At 45.5% G+C, this 18752-nt stretch overlaps 1 protein-coding gene across 1 annotated transcript; it reads left to right on the forward strand.

The window, feature by feature from the left end:
- The first annotated feature begins 590 nt into the window (after positions 1-590).
- Positions 591-18648, forward strand: tbc1d31 (TBC1 domain family, member 31). The gene is made up of 23 exons (XM_064338593.1): positions 591-1044; positions 1617-1763; positions 2646-2761; positions 3146-3324; positions 3645-3796; positions 4655-4814; positions 5399-5521; positions 5556-5642; positions 7288-7455; positions 7841-7920; positions 8015-8161; positions 8520-8653; positions 8742-8875; positions 11011-11190; positions 11837-12069; positions 13196-13348; positions 13877-14012; positions 14682-14774; positions 15209-15349; positions 15679-15873; positions 16499-16634; positions 16745-16900; positions 18045-18648. The coding sequence occupies exons 1-23, from the start codon at positions 968-970 to the stop codon at positions 18236-18238; spliced, it is 3321 nt and encodes a 1106-aa protein (XP_064194663.1). The 5' UTR covers positions 591-967; the 3' UTR covers positions 18239-18648.
- Positions 18649-18752: the final 104 nt, after the last annotated feature.

Below are 18752 nucleotides of genomic sequence, written 5' to 3' on the forward strand. Positions count from 1 at the left end.
ACAATGCCCAGACAAAAGCCATGGAAATCCCTTTTTAAATAAACCTGTCTTTGTGTGAGTTCTCAAATTGTCCCTGATAAGGCACCATAAAAATCCAAAATAATAATTGTGAGTAAAAATGCTGCTATGTGACACAAAACTCTGACAAACAATGTTGTACCAGGTACAGTGCAGGCATACATATTACGTACAATTAAAACCAATAGCTCTAAAGTAAACTTGAGACAATGCAATGTTATATTGGCAGACATGAATATGTGGGTAAGATAATACGAGTTCACTTTAACATTATGTTTTGAGTAGTGAGTGAGTGGTTGTGATTTTTGTGTTTGAGTAATGAGTGGCTGTGGTCTTCATGTTTGACTGATGAGTGGCTGTGGGTTTTATGTTGCCATTCCACAGGTAAGCTGGTTGTTAAGACTGCATAGTAAAAGCACACAACGCTCCGATATTACTGTGTGACTCCGGATCGGAACATATTCCTAAACCAAGCCTAAAATCTACAACACACACGCGACCCTTGCGTCTGACGTTTTGTAGGCTAAAGTGTTACGCACCCACGAAGAATACGACAATACCCACAATGCTCCTGAGTATTTACCTGTTTCGTAACTTCCTTGTAAAACGAAGTGAGATTCACTCAACTGAGATATTAGCAGAAGAAATTTACACTTAACCTTATTACAAGGTAAACTTACTATAGTGAAATTGTTTTGCAGGGCGTTCGTGTTTTATGTTTGTAACTAAAGCAACTTCTACCGCTGTACAATTGTAGCTATAGCTAAATGTAGGTAGCTACAAGTCGGTTCAAATTTCCCGCTGTATTCACCGCCAGCAACACTGGCGTAGCTAAATACAGGTAGCTAACTAGCCGGCTTGCGCCGGTGAAAGGCATAGCGACGGTAACTTTAATCAATTCAGAGTCTCTATATAGCATTAGAGTATTACGTTTGTTTACTACGCCAAAATGCAGACAACAGACGTCGGGAACAAGGAGAGTGGAAAAATATGGTATCGAAACCCAGGAACGTCACCAAGTAACGGGTAATGTTATGCTAAGTCTGATTTTTGTTTACATCTGTTGCATGCCTGCCTGTTAGCTTGTTAGTAAACTTTTACCTGTGCGTCGGCGTTCTCGTCACGGAGAACTGCAAAAAAGTTTACTTATTTGAATAAGTAAAAAATATTAAAGATGTCTTTCTGCCACTTGGTTTGCTACTTTTTAAATCTCACATTTAAAGTGCTTTAATCATCTGTGTTTTATAATATAAAGTGTTCTTACTCCCGAATTTTTCCACAGTGCCGTTTTTAGATCGTTTTATTCAACAGCACATTGTTCGATATGGCTGTCCTTCGTACCGGAGCAAATCTGTAGTTAGTTTATTTCAGATACCGCGGGGTATACTGTATTTAAAGTAAAAGGTGCACGGTTAACGTTAACTGGAAGCAGTGTTCAGCTATGCCGACAACACACGATTAGCTATATACAAACACAACGGTATTAAAATGGAAAGACTTCACATTCAGTGTGATAATGTAAATATAAAGGTCAAATATGTACATAAATTGGTAGACGCTGTCTGTTTTACTCATCTCTCTCTGGTTATTTTCCACAGGGCCATTGTCAACATTATTCGCAGCACGGGTGGTCATCGAAGCAAAACGGTTCGCTTTCTGCACGTGGCCTTTGACACAACGGGAGAGGAATTTCTGGCCGGGGACCACCATGGAAATATCTACGTTTTTGACATCATCAGAAATAGGTAATAACCAGCAGTTCATTGTGGCTTCAGACATGTTAATTATGGAAGCAGAAAACAAGTAGATTAAGTTACTGCACTGTCATATTCTCAGTCTAAAGACCTGCACTTACAGTTCACTCAAGGGGTATGATATACACTACAATAGTCTGAGGGTACCCACAACCCAAATAATGTATGAATACATTTCTTTGATGAACCTCCTAAAATGCAACTACACAAGTTGTGGAATTCAAATGTTTTTAACAGTTAAAAACAATTATATTCACACCCTGACTACTGCAATGGAGTGTTTTGACTGAAGTGTGTGAATGGGAAGTGATTACAAAATTTTTTCATGATTTGTCTCATGACACACTTCAACCCTTCCCATGGCACAAGACTCAGTCCAATCCACTGTTTGGAGATCACTGTGCTGGTGAACGCACTGTCCTCTCATAAAGCTAACTAGGATTTAGCTAAAGTGAACTCTCTTTATCACTTGATACACTTTTGGGAATGATGTCATTTTGTAGCACTTAAAAATTTTGTTTTAGTTTGCTCCCTTGATTTATTTAGTCATACACAGTTTCAGGCATGTTATAAATGGTTTGATTGTCTGAACAACTTTTCATCCAGCTTTTTTAAATATGCAAAAATACTGTATATGCTGCTTCTGCCAATTGAATGAATAATCATAAATCAAAGCAAAATGTAAAAAAAAATTTTGCCTGTCATCAAATCATGAAAATGTGTGAGTTGAGGTCACGCTTGTTCTTTATTCAAACAAATGATTCTTCTTGGTCCATAAGTGTTATTTGTTTGAGCAGGTTAAATAAAGCAGGTTTGCGTTTTGTGCAGCGTATGGAGTTGAACCCCGTACCTCTGGTTTGGGTATTTTGATAGGTTTCGGCTCGTACAGAAAACGGCTCAGGCCTGCACGGCTCTGGCCTTCAACCTGCGGAGGACCTCAGAGTACCTGGTCGCTCTGGCAGACTACTCCATCAAGTGCTTCGACAAAGGTACGCTCCCTGGACGCACAGTTTGCAGCCTTATTGAATGTGGCTTTCCAGCCAATCGTCCTGCTGACTATAGGACGGCCTTTCATTCATCCTCAAGTCTAAGTGCTTTGTGCCAACTGCCAAGCCATTGGATCAAGTGAGTGTCAGTGACAGATTTAGAGAGTGTTAGGTACAGATTGAGATGGATCTGTATTGAATGTGTATGTCAACTCTGCCATTCAGCACAAGAACATTGTTTTTCCTAACAACCCAGAGCAGGAGTTAGTGCTTACAGAATAACGAGAGAAGAGGACTATGTTTCTTTTGAAGGAAACTTGGACTCTTGCAGAGACCTAGCAGTATTTTGTATGGCGTGCTCTCCGACCTGCCCTCTGTTTGTATCAGACACCAAGCAGCTGGTGAGCTGGATGCGTGGGCACGACTGCTCCGTGTCCTCGGTGTCGGTCCACAGCTCTGGCAGGTACGCTATCACCACCTCGGCCGACACCGCCCAGCTGTGGGACCTGGACACCTTCCAGAGGAAGAGGAAGCTGAACGTGCGCCAGTCTGTGGGCATACAGAAGGTGGGGTGCCCAGGGGAATGAGGGCAGGGTGTGAACATGGACCATCCTCTTCAGATACTTTTACATAATGACAGCAGATACCTAATGAATAATTATGCTACTTGATGTTTTGTGTTCTATGAAATTTAGCGAGAAGTCATACTGTGTAATACAAGCAGATCCCCTATGTGAAAGGCTTGATGTGTATTGATGGTTGGGTCAAATTTCAGTATGTATGAAGGTGTGTGTGTGTTTGTGTGTGTGTGTGTGTTTGTGTGTGCATGCATGTGGACAAGCCTGTGTACATACACAAAGATTAATTCTTGGATGTTCTGTTCCAGGTGTTTTTTCTGCCTTTGAGTAACACCATTCTCAGTTGCTTTAATGACGACTCCATCTTTGCCTGGGAGAGCGACACGTTGTGCTGTAAATACCAGTTACCAGTGCCACAGGAGGGGCCCAGGCTATACTACAGGGCTTTCGCTGTCACACGGTGAGCAGAAAGAATCCTAATAGTAACAAGCATAATAACCTCAGTAATGTTAGCATGTTAGACTAATAGTAATTTGTGTTATATAGGCAAATTAAAATATAAGTATTCATGATAATAATAGCAAAAATGCAGTGTTTTCACACAGTGAGTGTAAATAATAATTGGAATAAATATATAGCTGCAAACGGCCATTAAATGGGCCGAGCAAGAATAATCAACTAGAAAAGTTTGTGGAGAGACTTTGGAACTGTTCTCTGTTTGATGCAGCAGTCAGTGAGAGGAGCAGTAGTTTATTTTTGTTTAGTGTTTGTTCAGTACATTTCACTGGTTTCACATGCAGATATTTCAGTTTGTAGGCTTGTGCAGGTTTGTACACCCATACATGTAAAGTGCCTTGCAAAACCCTGGACTGCGTTTACATTTTACTAGAGTACCAATGATATATTCCTGTGTTTATCAATTTAATACTTTTATTCTAACCTCATGCTCAGAAAAAAACCTGGCCTGCATAGTGTGGTGGCAAGAAAGAAGCCATTACTTAAACTCATCTGAAACCTGCAAGAATACACAAGTAACCCACCTAAAAACACAGAAAAACCTTCTTTTTCTTCTGAGGAATTGAACTTTTTAGTCTGGTGCCGACAACAATGCACAAGTCCCACTTACCACTAGTCTTACAGTGGAGCCTAGGCATGGCAGAGTCATAGCATGGGGATGCTACTCTTTGCAATGACCGGGCAACAGAACTGAAGAGAAAATTGACAAAAATTGTGCAAAGAACGGGTAGCAGGTGTGTGCTGAATTGAGGCAGGTGGAGAGAGGCTCGGCAGTAATTGTTTTCCGAAATGTTCTGCACAGGGACGGACGCACTCTGGCCGCGGGGGGCCGGTCCAACCTCCTGCACCTCTGGAGCCTGGACAGCCGGCAGCTCCTGAGGGTCATACAGATGCCGCCCAAAGTGCGCACGGTGCGCCAGCTGGAGTTCCTGCCCGACAACTTCGACGGCGGGTCCAGCCAGGTACGCCAAAGCACGTCAGAGCGCCCACACATCACACAGACACAGCCTGAAGACTTTTATCTGGACCGCAGGGCTATATGCACCTAGACATTGCTCTCTCAATAGAAACACAGTGAGAACTAACAAAGAAATGCATTAATCGTGCCCTCAGTTAAATGAAGGGATTCATTCTGTGCTACAAATTAGGGATTCCCAAACCTATTAATGTCTAAGCCCCTTAAAATGACAGCCCTGTTTCTGCGGGTTGACCCCCTTTATATAATTACCACTTCGGATTGCATTGCTGTAGCTATGTAACCCATAAGTAAATGGGCTCCTCGCTGAATTGTGATAGTCCCAATATGATATATTTATTTAGAACAGTGTCACTATTCAATAAAGACAGATATCATATTACAAAGTATGCATGTATCATAGATTGGTTAGCTCATGTAAAATCAAAAATATATAATTTATGAAATATGGAAATGTTTAAAAAAGCTGAATATTCTCTTAGGAGAATAGTTTTCTGCTCTTTCATGGAGCCCAGTTTGGGAACTGGGTATAAATTATCTGGTGCTTCTTACTGATCTGTATGTCCTCAGACCCTGGGTGTGCTGAGCCAGGACGGCATCATGCGCTTCATCAACATCCAGACGTGCAAGCTCCTTTTCGACATCGGCACCCTCGAGAGCCATCAAACTGGGCCTTCCCGATGCCCGACCTGGGTGTTGGCACGGTGCCTCACATCCAGCGTGCAAGCCCGACCGGACTGCGATCACCGGTGGATGGACCAGCGGGGGCCTCAGCATCTTCAGCGTGCAAGCCCTGACCCAGGAATTCAACAAGGTAATGACCCGTGTCCGCAAGCCCCAAGCCAGCCTCCCGCCCCGCACTCACACACAAAGACCATCTGTTCCAGGAACCCCCTCCCAAAATGACACTCAGTGTTATTTTAATTTTGGTTATGGAGGCACAAAAATATTGGTTGCCATCACTTTGTTGGGTAAGGAGGTTTTCTTACCGTCCACCCACAGGGGGTGGTAAAGTCAGTCTCTCAGTTCAAAGTTTCTTTAGCTGGTTTAGCAGTCCCACTGTTTTAACCAGGCACAAATATGATATAAAAAGGTTATGTTGACTTGATTAAGCAGATGGCTACAGTTGTTAGCCAAAGCACTGCTACCGTGAATATCACCTCTGTTTCAATAAAGAGTTCAAATAGTATTCTAAACGGAGAAAAAGGATGCTTTATGAGAACGTTTTGGCGCAGTTGTTTTAGTTGGAAACAAAGTTCTCCCGTTTGAGGAGTCGTGGGTAAAACAAGAGGCATTGAGAGCTACTCAGCCACGGTGGTGCCAAGCCCTTCACCTTTGTGAGACACAGCGCAGATGGGCGATTTGGCTTCTGGCGCCGCGCTGGAAAGGCGTCGCCTGTTCGGCCGTGCCAGCTGGCTTCGCCCGGCACACATGGCGGAGCGAGCCCGGGCTTGGCACGCCGAGCGGCTGGAGGCCCGCTCGAGTGCCGGAGAAGTTCTGCTCCTTAACTCTCTTCCACTTTCGCTAATTCTGTCAGAAATGATCACATTATTAAAGTACTTCAAAGAAGTTGTTGCCTCCATTTTGATTTTATTGTTTCCCATTTTGCTAAGTTATTTGCTACTTCTGACAGTGTAAGAATTAGTGTGTCTTGTTGAAGGAAGGCACGCTAAAAGTTTCACATTTAAGTGAAGAATGCAATACTTAAATTGTGTATGTAAAAATACAAGTGACCTATTGCAGTCTATAATATTACAAAATATTTTGAGATGGCAACAATAACAGACACACATTTTTGGAATTCTGATAAGTGGCTATCATAGCAAGACACCAGAATGGTTTGTATAATCTCTCTGGGGAAAGGAACCACAGAGTCACCCGGAACGTTTTAGGCAGTAAAGCACAAATCGCCCCCCTCCCCAGGGTCTGGGAGGGCACTGCAGGAGGGCGGTTAGAAGCAGTGGAGTGAAAGGTGAAGAAGCAGGGAAACGCAGCCAGCAGGCAGTTTGGTTTGAGAGCGCAGGCCTCAGCTCTGACGGCCTGGGTTGGGCTGGCAGGCACACAGCGGCTGTTGTTTATTTGCAGCCAAGCACAAAATGGGCTTGGGGGAAGGGGGGGGGGGGGGCGTCGAACCTCCTTGTCTTCCAAAACTAACATTCACAGCGCACATGATTAGCTCTTGGACATTACATTTGAAGTATACGTATATTCGGGGCAGCTGACTAAGCATTGCAGCTTGAAAGCCAATGTGTTACATATCCTCAAATCTTTCTCTGGAAAGCCTTTTTATTTTCCTTCTTTTTTTAAAAGATCGGTTTTTGACGTTTTAAATGAAGCTGTTCATGGGTCGGACATTCAGAGCAGTATAATGAAATGGATTTGTGTATGTCCCGTGCGTGGCGTGGAACGGTTTGTGCGATGCTGCGCCCTGTAAATGAGTCGGCCTTGTCTCCGCCCAGCCTCCCCCATCCCTGGTGAAGGTCGTGACGGGCGTGAACGGGGAAGAGCCGGGTCCGAGGGTGAAGGTGCGCGCGGGAGCGGTCCAGAGGCCAGCCAAGACATCCGGCCGCAGGGTCAAGGCCAAAGTCCTGAGGCCTCGGGACCTCCCCTCTCCAGATGACAAAGAGGTAATTTATACCCCCCCCCCCACATTTACACATCCCACATGCACGCTGTTTATTCTCTGAAAGCCACATCCGTATTACTAACATAATAAATAGGTATCTGATACCTGCAGTGTAAGCACCTGCAATGTGTATGTAATTAACTTCTGTACATTGTTATAGCAATTTTATATGTAACTGTCAAAGGCATATTTGAATTCTGCCCTCCCAGTGTTTTTTTCTCATAGCTGGAACAAGCAGCTGATCGAGTGCCACAGTGTTTTTAGTCCTTGTGATGTATTCCCACTCATAACATTCCCTTTGAAAAGGAGAGTGGCTCAGTTTGTCTTGGCGGAACACGCCACGGAGAGAATTTTTGTTTTTGACAGAATAAGCTTTTGCCTTGCAGAACGAATTGCCCGACGGATTAAACAAGAGGAGGCTTCAGGGTTTGCTGAAGTCTTTTGGGGAATACCCAGCCAAATACAGGTAGCAGGTCTTAAGCAGTCATTGTAAGCTAGGATTTTTATAAATGTGGCCAGGAAGTGCAGGCTGAACACTTCCTGTCGGCCCTTACTTCCAGGATGTTTGTGTGGCGTTCCCTGTTGCGCCTGCCAGAGAACCACTCCGCCTTCAACAGCCTGATGGACAAGGGCGTACACTCCGCCTTCCTCACCCTGCACGAGCGCTATCCAATCAAGAGCCAGAAGCTGCACCGAGGCCTACAGAGGTACCACGCCCACCAGTCGCCCCCTGGGGACACATCTGGCACTACGCCCAACCATTATTGCCCCTAGCAACTCAAAATGGACAGCGTTCACCACGCCCACCCTGTTGTTGCCCCTGGCGACGACAGGCCAGTTTCAAAACATCCACCCATAACTGCCTGAGGATACAGCAGGCACCAGACCTGTCCTGCCCTTGGCAACACAGGGGGACAGCTTTTCTCCCACCCTCATTCCCTCAAATCTGCTGCACCAAATTGAATTGAATTTTGCTACATTTTTCTTCCTTTTTTTGAAATCTATCTGTCCACCTATGTCTCTCTATCTCTCCCGCTCCCTCCTTCCCCCCCACCCCCCGTACAGGTTGTTGTCAGCTCTGACTTACTGGTCTGCCATTTTCGGAGAGACAGACTACCTACCTCTGATGGCATTCCCATTTGTCAAGCTCTTCCAGAACAATCCGCTCATCTGTTTTGAAGTGGTCGCCACCTTGTTAGGTAAATGCCCAGTGGACCAAAATATTTGAAACGGGTGCCTGTGTAGATTGTGGGATTTTAACAGTATGGACTCCCCCCATATTTACAGTGAACTGGTGCCAGCACTGGTTTGAGTATTTCCCCAACCCGCCCCTGAACGTGCTGAGCATGGTGGAGAATGCCCTGGCCCACCATGACAAGGAGCTGCTGCAGCATCTCATGAACTGCGGCATCACATCACAGGTGGGCCTCCTGCTTCCTATCATTAAACTACTGCTTCTGCTTTGACTTCTGTTACTGCTTCTACTGCTACTCTTCTGCTATTGCTTCTACTACTGCTACTACTACTAATACTACTATTACTACTACTGCTACATTATAATAGGATTCTAAGGCAGGCGTTAGGAACAAATGATTTTTAATTTCTTTCTATAATCAGACCTTGGTCAAATACGTGTTTGTTTTGGATTCAAATACTTTTCTACACTTTACTGATCTTCTGTGGTGTATTGGAACCAATTAAATACTCTCAAAAGCCGCGTTTCCACCAAAATTACCCGGAACTTTCAGTCCCAGGAACTACTTTACCAGGAACTAAAAGGTTCCTTCAGCCAATGGTTGTCTGCGTTTCCACCGGGGTCTAAAGTACCGCGAAGATTAGGCAAATTAGCCCACTGACGTTGTCGTCGGTCCATCTGTCATATGATTTCTTCTGTAACCCCATACTACCACCGAAGTAGCCTACATTATTTTCTAATAACCGGGACAGCCCGGAGGGGTTTATTCCACTTATATACAACGGGTTACCAACAATGACTATATATGGTTACTTTTGTATTTATTGATTTTCATATATCCTCTCAAACACATTCATTAACAGCAGAAAACATGCACACGTTGTAAACAATTTGCTGTTTTATTACTTTCTCGTCGTCAATTCCATATAGGCTAATCGCAAAATGACAAGAATAGAACGAAAACTCGGACTTGCGTGAAAATGTAAATTAGTAGTGGTACAGCCACCGTTTGCTTTCCTTCGAAGTTACTGCTAGCCGAGCAGCGAAGTGTGCCCTCCAGATGCGAACCATGCACCATAAATGAGTCCATAGTCTTCCTGGTCTTTTCGTGGAATTGAAAAATGGCAGTAAAATTGAGTAAAATTACGGCAGTCTGAAAAAGCTAAAGCGAAGATTACTAGAATTAACCTGTTATTTTACCCGGATAAAAAGTGCGGAAGGTGATTTCCAGTTTGCTTGTACTGTATCACCAATGTTAATGAGTTTTGAGTCAGTTACAACGGGCTAACAAAGAAAATCCGGAAGAAAATATTCAGCAACCGAATTAATCCGTTTGAATGTTTTGGTAGCCTACGTAATATGCTGTCCCAGCACGAATGCTTAGCATTTTATAAAACGAATACTAAAGCAAGAAAAGAACAGAAGAGCACACGTTATAATTCCAAGACGTTGACAGGCTATAACCAAAAGTAGGCTACTGCGCCGCATAACATACAAGTTTGATTTGAAGTTATTATGAAAATAAATTGGTTTGCCGCTGCATATTTTCAAACAAGGCGGGTAATGGCGGAAAATAAATACAACACAAATGCTACGAATACTCGACCAATCAGAAATGTTCAGCGCTGCAAGCTCCACCCAAAAGGTTCCTGTACTTTCGGAAAGTACTACCCCCCGAGCAGGAACGTTTTGGGGGGTAAAACAAAGCCCCCAGAACTAAATTTAGACCCTAGTTCCTGCGGTGGAAACGCACCGAGTTCCTCAAAAGGTTCCTAGTTCCGGGGTATAGTTCCTGCGGTGGAAACGCGGCTAAAAAGTACAAACCCCACCTTCTGGTCATATTGGCAGGCTCAATTACACCAGGCAAGATCAACAGAGCACAGAAATGTATTTGAATCCAAAACAAATATGTATTTGACCCAGGCCTAGGTGTAATTATGTTTCTGTTCACCATTCACATAAATTAATGGAATAGCTGATATAAAAAAATAAAATAAAAACCAGTTAACAACTTTCTCATGATCCAAACAAGGAAAGTGCAACAATCTGTGAAAGTGTTGTCATAGCAACAGTAAATAAGTCCCAAATTCAGAACTTCTAATTATTGCTGGAAGGTGCTTTCTGTGGAGACCGCAGGCCTAAAGCCGACACTGCTGAACATTTAGGTCCTCTATCAGTCCGTGCTAGTCGTTCAGTAAATTCTTTGGATTTTATATGAATTAATTTTCCTTTTTGGCAGCATACAGTAAGGAACTATTTCCATATAGTCACACTGTTTGTGTTCATTAATCCCAAACTGTTTGTGTAAACATCTGTCTCAGTCACGTTCCCTCTAACTCTTCCTGTTCGTCTGTCTGGCAGCTGTACGTCTGGCCGCTCCTGGAGACCCTGTTCTCGGAGGTCCTCACCCGGGAGGAGTGGCTGAAGCTCTTCGACAACGTCTTCTCCAATCACCCGGCCTTCCTGCTGATGGCGGTGGTGTCGTACGTCACCTGCTGCCGGGCGCCCCTCCTGCTCTGCACCCAGAGGGAGGACTTTGAGGTGGGGCCATACGCGCGTATACACAAGCATATGATTTAGGGGGAAAGTGGGATGGATGTAAGTGTTCACTTTCACTAGGCTGTGCCCCATATTACAGAGATTAACTATGTTGTTAGTACAATCAACTGTATGTGCATTCATGTTGGCTACCATGTGGTATTGAAGAAGTTTGAGAACTGAGAATGATCCTATAAAGCGAAACTTGTATCTAAAATGCAATCAGTGTGGAAAGACTTGCCATGCTAAATTACAATGACCAAGTTCCTATAAAGCGGTATTTTTTTAGTGGTCTGATCTTGAAATTATGTATTTTTCAAAAGACATATGAAAGTGAACACAGTAAGGCGTAAGAACACATAATAAGCTGTATTTGAATTGAGGTTGGATTCATATCAAAGCGGGGGGGACAACTGTAATGTTGGTGAATTGATGTACAAGGACTTGTATTTGGATCGCTCTGCCTTTTCAACTTCCATGAACCTGAGTAAAATAAAGTCATGGAATTCTGACGCACAAAGTGGTCAGCAGCGAAGCTACGTATTTCAGATGCCCGGCTAAACAGAGGCGTCCCGTTCTGTACCAGCAACCAGCTACTGTGGAAAAGCTACTGGAAAAACCCCTCTGTCCCCTGTCCCCTGTCCCACAGTACTTCTTCCACCACCGCAACCACCTGGACGTGGCCGCCGTGATCAAGGAGACGTACCGGCTGATGGACACCACCCCGGCGGAGCTCCACCCGCGCTCCATGCTGAGCGACTTCGAGCCCCTGACCAAGGGCCAGTACCCCGTCTTCAACAAGTACCCCACCTTCATCGTGGAGCACCAGTCGCGGGAGCGCGAGAGGATCCGGCAGCAGGAAATGGAGTACCTGAGAGAGAGGTAGGGATGGCGCTCTTCCACACGTCAGCGTATGCAGAACGATAATCTGAATGTCATGACACAGACCAGTCTCTTCATCCATATGTCGCCATTCACATGGCCTGTGCTTGGCTCCTGAGTATCTCAGTGGGTAAAGGCGCAGTGCAGGGTAGGGCCTAGAGTCGCAGGTTCATTCAGGCTGTGTCCTTAACTCAGGGGTGTAGGAAGCAGAGGGGATAGGGGGAATGTAGAGTAGCTCTTCTTCAACCTTGTTCAGATGGCACCCCACACTGTGTAAGACACACTTATAGCACATTTATTATGTATGCATTTAGTCATGTGTCTAAAAACAGAACGTTTGTGATGTATTTAATTCAGGAATTTCAGTATTTGAGTGTTAAATCAGTTTAATTAAGTTGCTTTAACTTAATACTTTAATTCTGGTGCCCTCTTGAGAGTGTCTGTTGTTAGCCTATTACTGACTATGAGGTATCTCACATACTGTACATACAGAGCAATAAAGAGACAACAAAGCTAGCCAGCTCTTGCAGGTGGGAATGGATGAGCCTAGCATGTGTCTTCATCTTTAATACTTTAATTGGCTCTAGTGGAACCAATTAAGTTTTCCACTAACTATTATATGTATTGTGGCGACGAGCAGGTAGGGGCTGGGGAGAAAATGTCCCCCCCCCAATGTCAGACTCACTCAAACGCCCCTACTTTAACTGGATATGATTTCTGTCTGGGGATGGGGGAGGAATTGGGGGGGGGGGGTTCTGCCAGGGGCATACCGGGTTTAAGTTGACCTTGGCAACAGCCTGTAAGGTGTAAAATTGTCAGGTGCATTGGTGGAGTCTAACAAAGGCTTAAAATAATTGTGTTGTTTGTGCAGTTTAAATTATGAATGTGCGGTTTTCAGTGTGAGAAACAGCTGCTGGTTCCTGCTTCAGGGGAGAGCACACACAGCTGCAGTGGTACTAGCATGGGGGGAAGGTGGAACAGACCCAAGTAACATAGCAAATCCTAAGAAAAAAAGAAGTCAAAAAAGTAATAAAGTCATTTCAATAAATGTATAGATATGAGTTATGTAATCACCTGTATGAGTTTGTGATGGAGGCGAGCGCGTGTCTGTGTGGGCGGGCTGCAGGCAGATGGTGCAGGAGATGCAGGCGGAGACGGTGCGGAGGCAGGCGGCCGACCAGGCCTGGCACGCCCAGCAGGAGCTGCTGCAGCAGGCCGAGGAGCAGCGCCAGGGCATCCTCCTGGAGGAGGAGAACAAGCTGGCCGAGCAGAGAGCCAGGTCAGCGCGCCGCTGCCGCCCCCCCTCTCCGAAATCACTCCCCTCCGCTAGGGTGCCGCCCGGCGAGGACGTAACGCTGAAAGAGAGCCAGAGACCCGATCGGGTCACTGAAGATCCGGGGCCGTATTAATAAATTCCCCCCGAGTAGCAGTGCTGATTTCTTATTGGCTCATGACAGTTGGGATATTGACAAGGGAAACCTAATCCAGGATCAGCATTCCTACTTGAGTGCCTTTCGAATCCAGACTTTATGTAGCGGCTGTAACGTTTGCTTCGCACTGCAGAACCAATATGGCTGTTGTTCTCCTAGTACTTGAAATTGAAGATTTCATAAATTAGAAGGTATGTTTTTCTGCAATAAGTTAGGAAAGGATAGAACAAGCTGCATATGTTATTTTAAAGAATAACATATGCAGCTCGGTGGAGCCAAACTGTACCGTGTTTGTGTTGACTGGTTCGGGCCCCAGCCTTCCCCTGTACTGGCAGCCCCGCTCCCCTGGGGTAAAGTCCTTCTGCTGCTCTGCTCAGGTTGGCTGCCATGAAGCGTGAGCTGAAGCTGAAGGAGCTGAACCTGATCGACGCGGCCAGGAGGCGCTTCCTCAAGCACCAGCACGACCAGAAGAGGGTGGAGCTCCGCCGGCTGGACGATGAGATTCGGAGAAAGGTGCGCGCCTGGTGTGTGTGCGCAGAGGCGTGCACACACTCGCGTACGCACACACACACACACACACGCACTCAGTCTCGCACACTCATACATGCACGCACACACAGTCTCTCACACGCAAGGATTTCCAACAGTCCTGTATTAGCCAGGACGTTATGCATTTCAACCAAGAATGGTTTGTACAGGGTGTTCAAGCATTTCTCATGTCCTGTCATCCATAAATGACTATGATTTAGCTTTATAATAGAAATGATGATTGTTTTTTTTTCATTCCGTGTCATATAACCGAATAAATTTTGGTTGCTATGTGGTACCCCCCAATATTTGAGCAAAATAGGTTTGGCAACCATAACACGCTCAAGTTTGTGCTTATGTACACACGCATTCACACACACACACACACACACACTCTTTTTGTTTCTGTCATTGAAATATTTGACTTTGTCCCGAATTCCTCTCAGAAAATGTGTGGTATGTATAAAACAGTCTTTTCCTCAACCAGATTGTTGCTTATTTTACACAAACCGTCTGATCACTATTTGCAGTTTTATTTCAGCACCGTTGGCAGACAACAGAGTGAAATTTTGGTCCTGCCTCCCAGTTAGCGCATCACGCTTTGTCTTACACAATCTCCTTGGAAATCCAGCAACGGTGTGCCTTTGCCCGTAGATGACCCTCAGAGACCAGGAGACCGCGATCACCATGCAGGACCTGGAGCTGCGGCAGATGGAGCTGGAAGCACAGAGAGGGCTGTTTGAGCAGGTCTGCATCTCAGTGCTGGAGAAACAGGCTCAGAATACCACAATGTAATCTTGGGTGTCTGCGCTTTCAAAAGTGCATTAAGAGTGCAAGTACACTAGCCTGTGTGATTGTCAAGTAACCATAAGCTTTGCGCATTCAAATATTTCCAGTTACCTTACTTGGAAGTTCACAGCATGAATTTTAAAAATATAATACTTTCTGAAAGACCGTGCATCAAGGATCAGGTTGTCAGGTTGGAGTTTTCCTAGTTTTTTTTCCTCCAGTTTTCCTGTTTGCTTCTGTGATGTTAGACATCGGTTTGGTGTTTGACGGTTCACAGAGGACTTCTCCCCCATCGCCTTATTTTACTGTGCTTGAATTCTGTGCATAAGAGCAGCTGATCAGGCAGGTGACACAGCGTGAATTTACCCCCCCCCCCCCCCCCTTTCCGGCAGCAACTGGCCAAAGAGCAGGACAGAGTGACGCAGGAGGTGAGGGCGGAGGTGGCGGCGCGCAGGCACGTGGCCGAGCTGGAGGATTCGGCCTTTCAGCAGGCGCTGGACGCAGACTCCGCCCACAACGTGAAGTCCAAGAAGGTGCGCCGCTGTCGCTCGGTGTCAAGCCTTTCATCCTCAAACGATACATTTTGAAAAGGGTGTATCATACACTTTGGATTGCATGTTTTTTTTTTGTGTGTGTTTTTTCACCCGTTTCCTCTGGGATTCTGTCTGATTTTTGAATAGGGTGTATTTTACATTTAATGTTTATGTGTTTTTTATGTGCGTGTTGGCTAAAGAAATTTCATTCATGTCATGCAGAAAGTGCCTGGAATGGTTGTATGGTTAGTGGGAGGAAGCTAAACCCTTAAACCCTTGTGGCTCCCTCCCCAGCATGACTTCAGTTAGACTTTTTTCCCACCCCCCAGCTGCTGGAGGAGTCCCTGGCCGAGGCTGAGCAGCTGAGCTCGGACGCAGACTGGAAAGCGGGGGTCTTGAGGCGCCTGGACTGGGTGGGAGGCGAGCAGGAGAGGCACCAGCAGGAGCTCTCCCGCCTCAGCAAGCAGATGCTCGACAAGGAGGAGCAGCTCATCCTCGCCATGAAGGAGGTGGAGGGCAAGAAGGTGAAGCTCCCTGTACTCAAGCACTCTTCAGAGAGTCACTGGAGTGAAGATTTCCTCATTTATCTGTAATGTTTTACTAGGACGTTGCATAGGAGATACTGAACCTCTTTTGCAAGTGAGACCTTGCTAAGATGGGGCAAAAGCACAAGAACAGGAGTACAAAGGAGATAAAAGCAGTAAGGCAAAGATCAGGAGTGCCATTGGATTGATTATTGGTTAACTTATACTATAGTTTATAGCTAGAAAATTATAGTAACATTAAGGTAAATGATAACTACAATAAAATAATTCAAATCCTTAACATTGTATCACTTCCAAAGTGATTAAGGCTCTCCATTATTTAGAAGACATCCAGCAGTCTGTGAGCTTGTCCAGTAGCTTGTTTGAAATGTCCGTGGTATAAAAGACTATCCTTCATTTTGTTGGCTGATCATTCAGCTTTGAAATGAAACCAAGAAAAGAGTTTCAGTAATCCCTATAGAAGGGACCTGACTCTTGTGTTTCTGGTCCAATCTTTGGCTGTGTGGTTGGGAAACCGCGGGGTCCAGCCTGCGCTTTGACCGTGCGGTCAGAGAGACCGGCCGTGGGCCGCTGTGTGTCTGAAGCCTTCCTCTGTCCCGCGCAGTGGGAGGACGTGCTGGAGAAGAGGGCGCGGCTGGCAGAGCAGAGGGAGGCCAGCCAGGGCGACGGCCCGGCCTGGGAGGCCGAGGAGAGGGGGGAGCACCTGGACCGGCTGCGGAGGAGCCAGGAGGAGCCGCCACGTGAGTCCGGCCTGGGCGAGGGGAGGGAGAGGAGAGCCGGTAACGCTCTGACTGTGTCCTCTGTGTGGAGAGGGGGATAACGAGCCTGTGTGTGTGTGTGTGTTTTGCAGAAGGGAACTGGAAGCTGGATCTAAGGTCTCCCTGCTCTGTCAGAGGACTTCTGCAGAAACCTACCCCAGCCCACTCGCAGTCCAAGAACATCTGTCTGAACAGCACGTCCCCGCCTGTTTCCCCTTCCTCGTCCATTTCCTCCAGTTCAGCACAGTGTGAGTGCCGCCTGTGGCCAGTTCACATGATGACCATTTAGCACGTGCTCTTATTCAGAGCCATTTACACTGCTTATTCTTCTTATACATAATCCATGTATATACAGTAGCTTGATATTCACAGAAACAATTCATGTTAAGTTTCTTGTTCAAGGGTACACTGGCAGTGCCCAACCTGGTATTCAAACATATAACCCTGGAGTTGCAACCCTGGTTAACTATTGTGCTACACTTATACCCCAGGGAAATTCCATCAAATGGTTTTATTCAGTCTCAAATTCAGTGTGCATAGGTTTTCCCTTCAATCGCTTAAAGCAACGGATTACAGTTAACGCCTGACCTCATCCCTTGGGTCTGATCTGGTTGCTGGTTTCGGTTTAAAACCAAAACCAGCCATCCTGTGGGGCTCAAAGGATAAGAGTGGAGACCAGGGCAGCTTCTGGGTGGCATGTTGTGTTAAGGCATCCTCCAGTAGGAATATTAGAATGGATGAACTAACTGATTGAGTTCCTGCGGACAACATGTAGCATTGTGGTGGATGTTCTTGGGTTGATTTGATTGCTCAGGACCTGGCCATTGAGTCAATCAATGAGGCCACCACGTATTTCTCACCGTACCAGAATATTCTGGAGCAGAATGCTTTGCAGAGCTGTACATGCAAGTGAGCTAGTGTTGAAACAATTCTGTAAGATGGGGTGGTCCTGAATTTCTCCCAACCAGTGTGAGAGACTGAACAACACTTAACAACACAGTAAATGTTTACTTAATATTATTGTTGCTAAAGGAAGTTTTTTTAGGGGTAGGACCAAAAAACAAGAAATGTACCAAAAAACAAGAGATTAGCAGAGAGGCACTTATGTTTTCCACAGTCCTGAATAATCACAGCATATATATTTCAATAATCCTACTAGTCCACTTTTATCCCTTCAAAGACATTCAGGATTCCGCTAGCTTCCCATAATCTTGTCGAATGGAGGGCAGAGCAGACCTCTTCAGCTGACAGTTCATAGAGCTCTCACTCTCGTCTGACACTGATTGCCTGTAACCCCTCATTCCTGTCTATACAGCCGTAAATTGCTCCTGCGACCCCCTTCCCGTTCTCTCTCTGTCTGACCCCGATTTACCTTGCGACCCCTCCACTCAGTTTCCCTGGACCGTGGCAGAAGGGAGCTGGAAAGCAAGGAGCGTGAGCTGATGCGGGACGTCCGGGAACTCCGACGGAGGCTCGCCGACCGCTCCAGAAACGCCAATTCCGTCACGTGCTCGGCCAGCATTCAGCCCTCGATCACATGTGGGAGCTTAGCCTCGGAGGACACCATCACAAACACTCTGGCGTAGCTTACGGACCTCAACTCCATATTTCAGACTGGAGAACGATGGACATCAGTGGACATCTAGTCAACAGGCACCCAATATGTACAGCCGTTGTTATTCAAAAATAGATGTAATTAAGTTGTAGCATCAATGTGTGACTGTTAGCTCATTCTGGTTTCTTTTTTCTGTTGACGTTTTTAATCAGTAACGGTCATTACTGAAATTCCTTACGTTTTGAGTGTTCACTAGTGGTTATTGCTAGTGGTAGCCGCACAGAAAAAGGCTATCAATCAGCATTCAGGGAGTTGGAATTTTAAATATTAAATGTGATTGGTTTAAGGTGTCAATGTATTGGTGTTTTTCTGTGTCCATTTTACACTGTACAGAGGAATGCATGAATGCACTTTAAATACAGCCAATCTGTTCATTTCTTATTATGCTTTGTTTTTGCTTTTTTCCATAATCCTCTCTTCACCTTTTCACTGTTTTGTACTCTATGGCTTAGGTTGCCTCAGGTACGTTATATAAGAAAATATGC

The sequence above is a fragment of the Anguilla rostrata genome, chromosome 1 (genome assembly GCF_018555375.3).
Source record: "Anguilla rostrata isolate EN2019 chromosome 1, ASM1855537v3, whole genome shotgun sequence".
Classification (NCBI taxonomy): Eukaryota; Metazoa; Chordata; class Actinopteri; order Anguilliformes; family Anguillidae; genus Anguilla; species Anguilla rostrata.

What these genes read in the sequence shown, in the direction of transcription:
- tbc1d31 (XM_064338593.1), top strand. Translation starts at nt 968, where the DNA reads ATGCAGACAACAGACGTCGGGAACAAGGAGAGTGGAAAAATATGGTAT. An exon ending in CCTCTCCAGATGACAAAGAG is followed by an intron (nt 7,456 to 7,840) that starts GTAATTTATACC and finishes TTTGCCTTGCAG; the next exon opens with AACGAATTGCCCGACGGATT. An exon ending in AGTGGTCGCCACCTTGTTAG is followed by an intron (nt 8,654 to 8,741) that starts GTAAATGCCCAG and finishes CCATATTTACAG; the next exon opens with TGAACTGGTGCCAGCACTGG.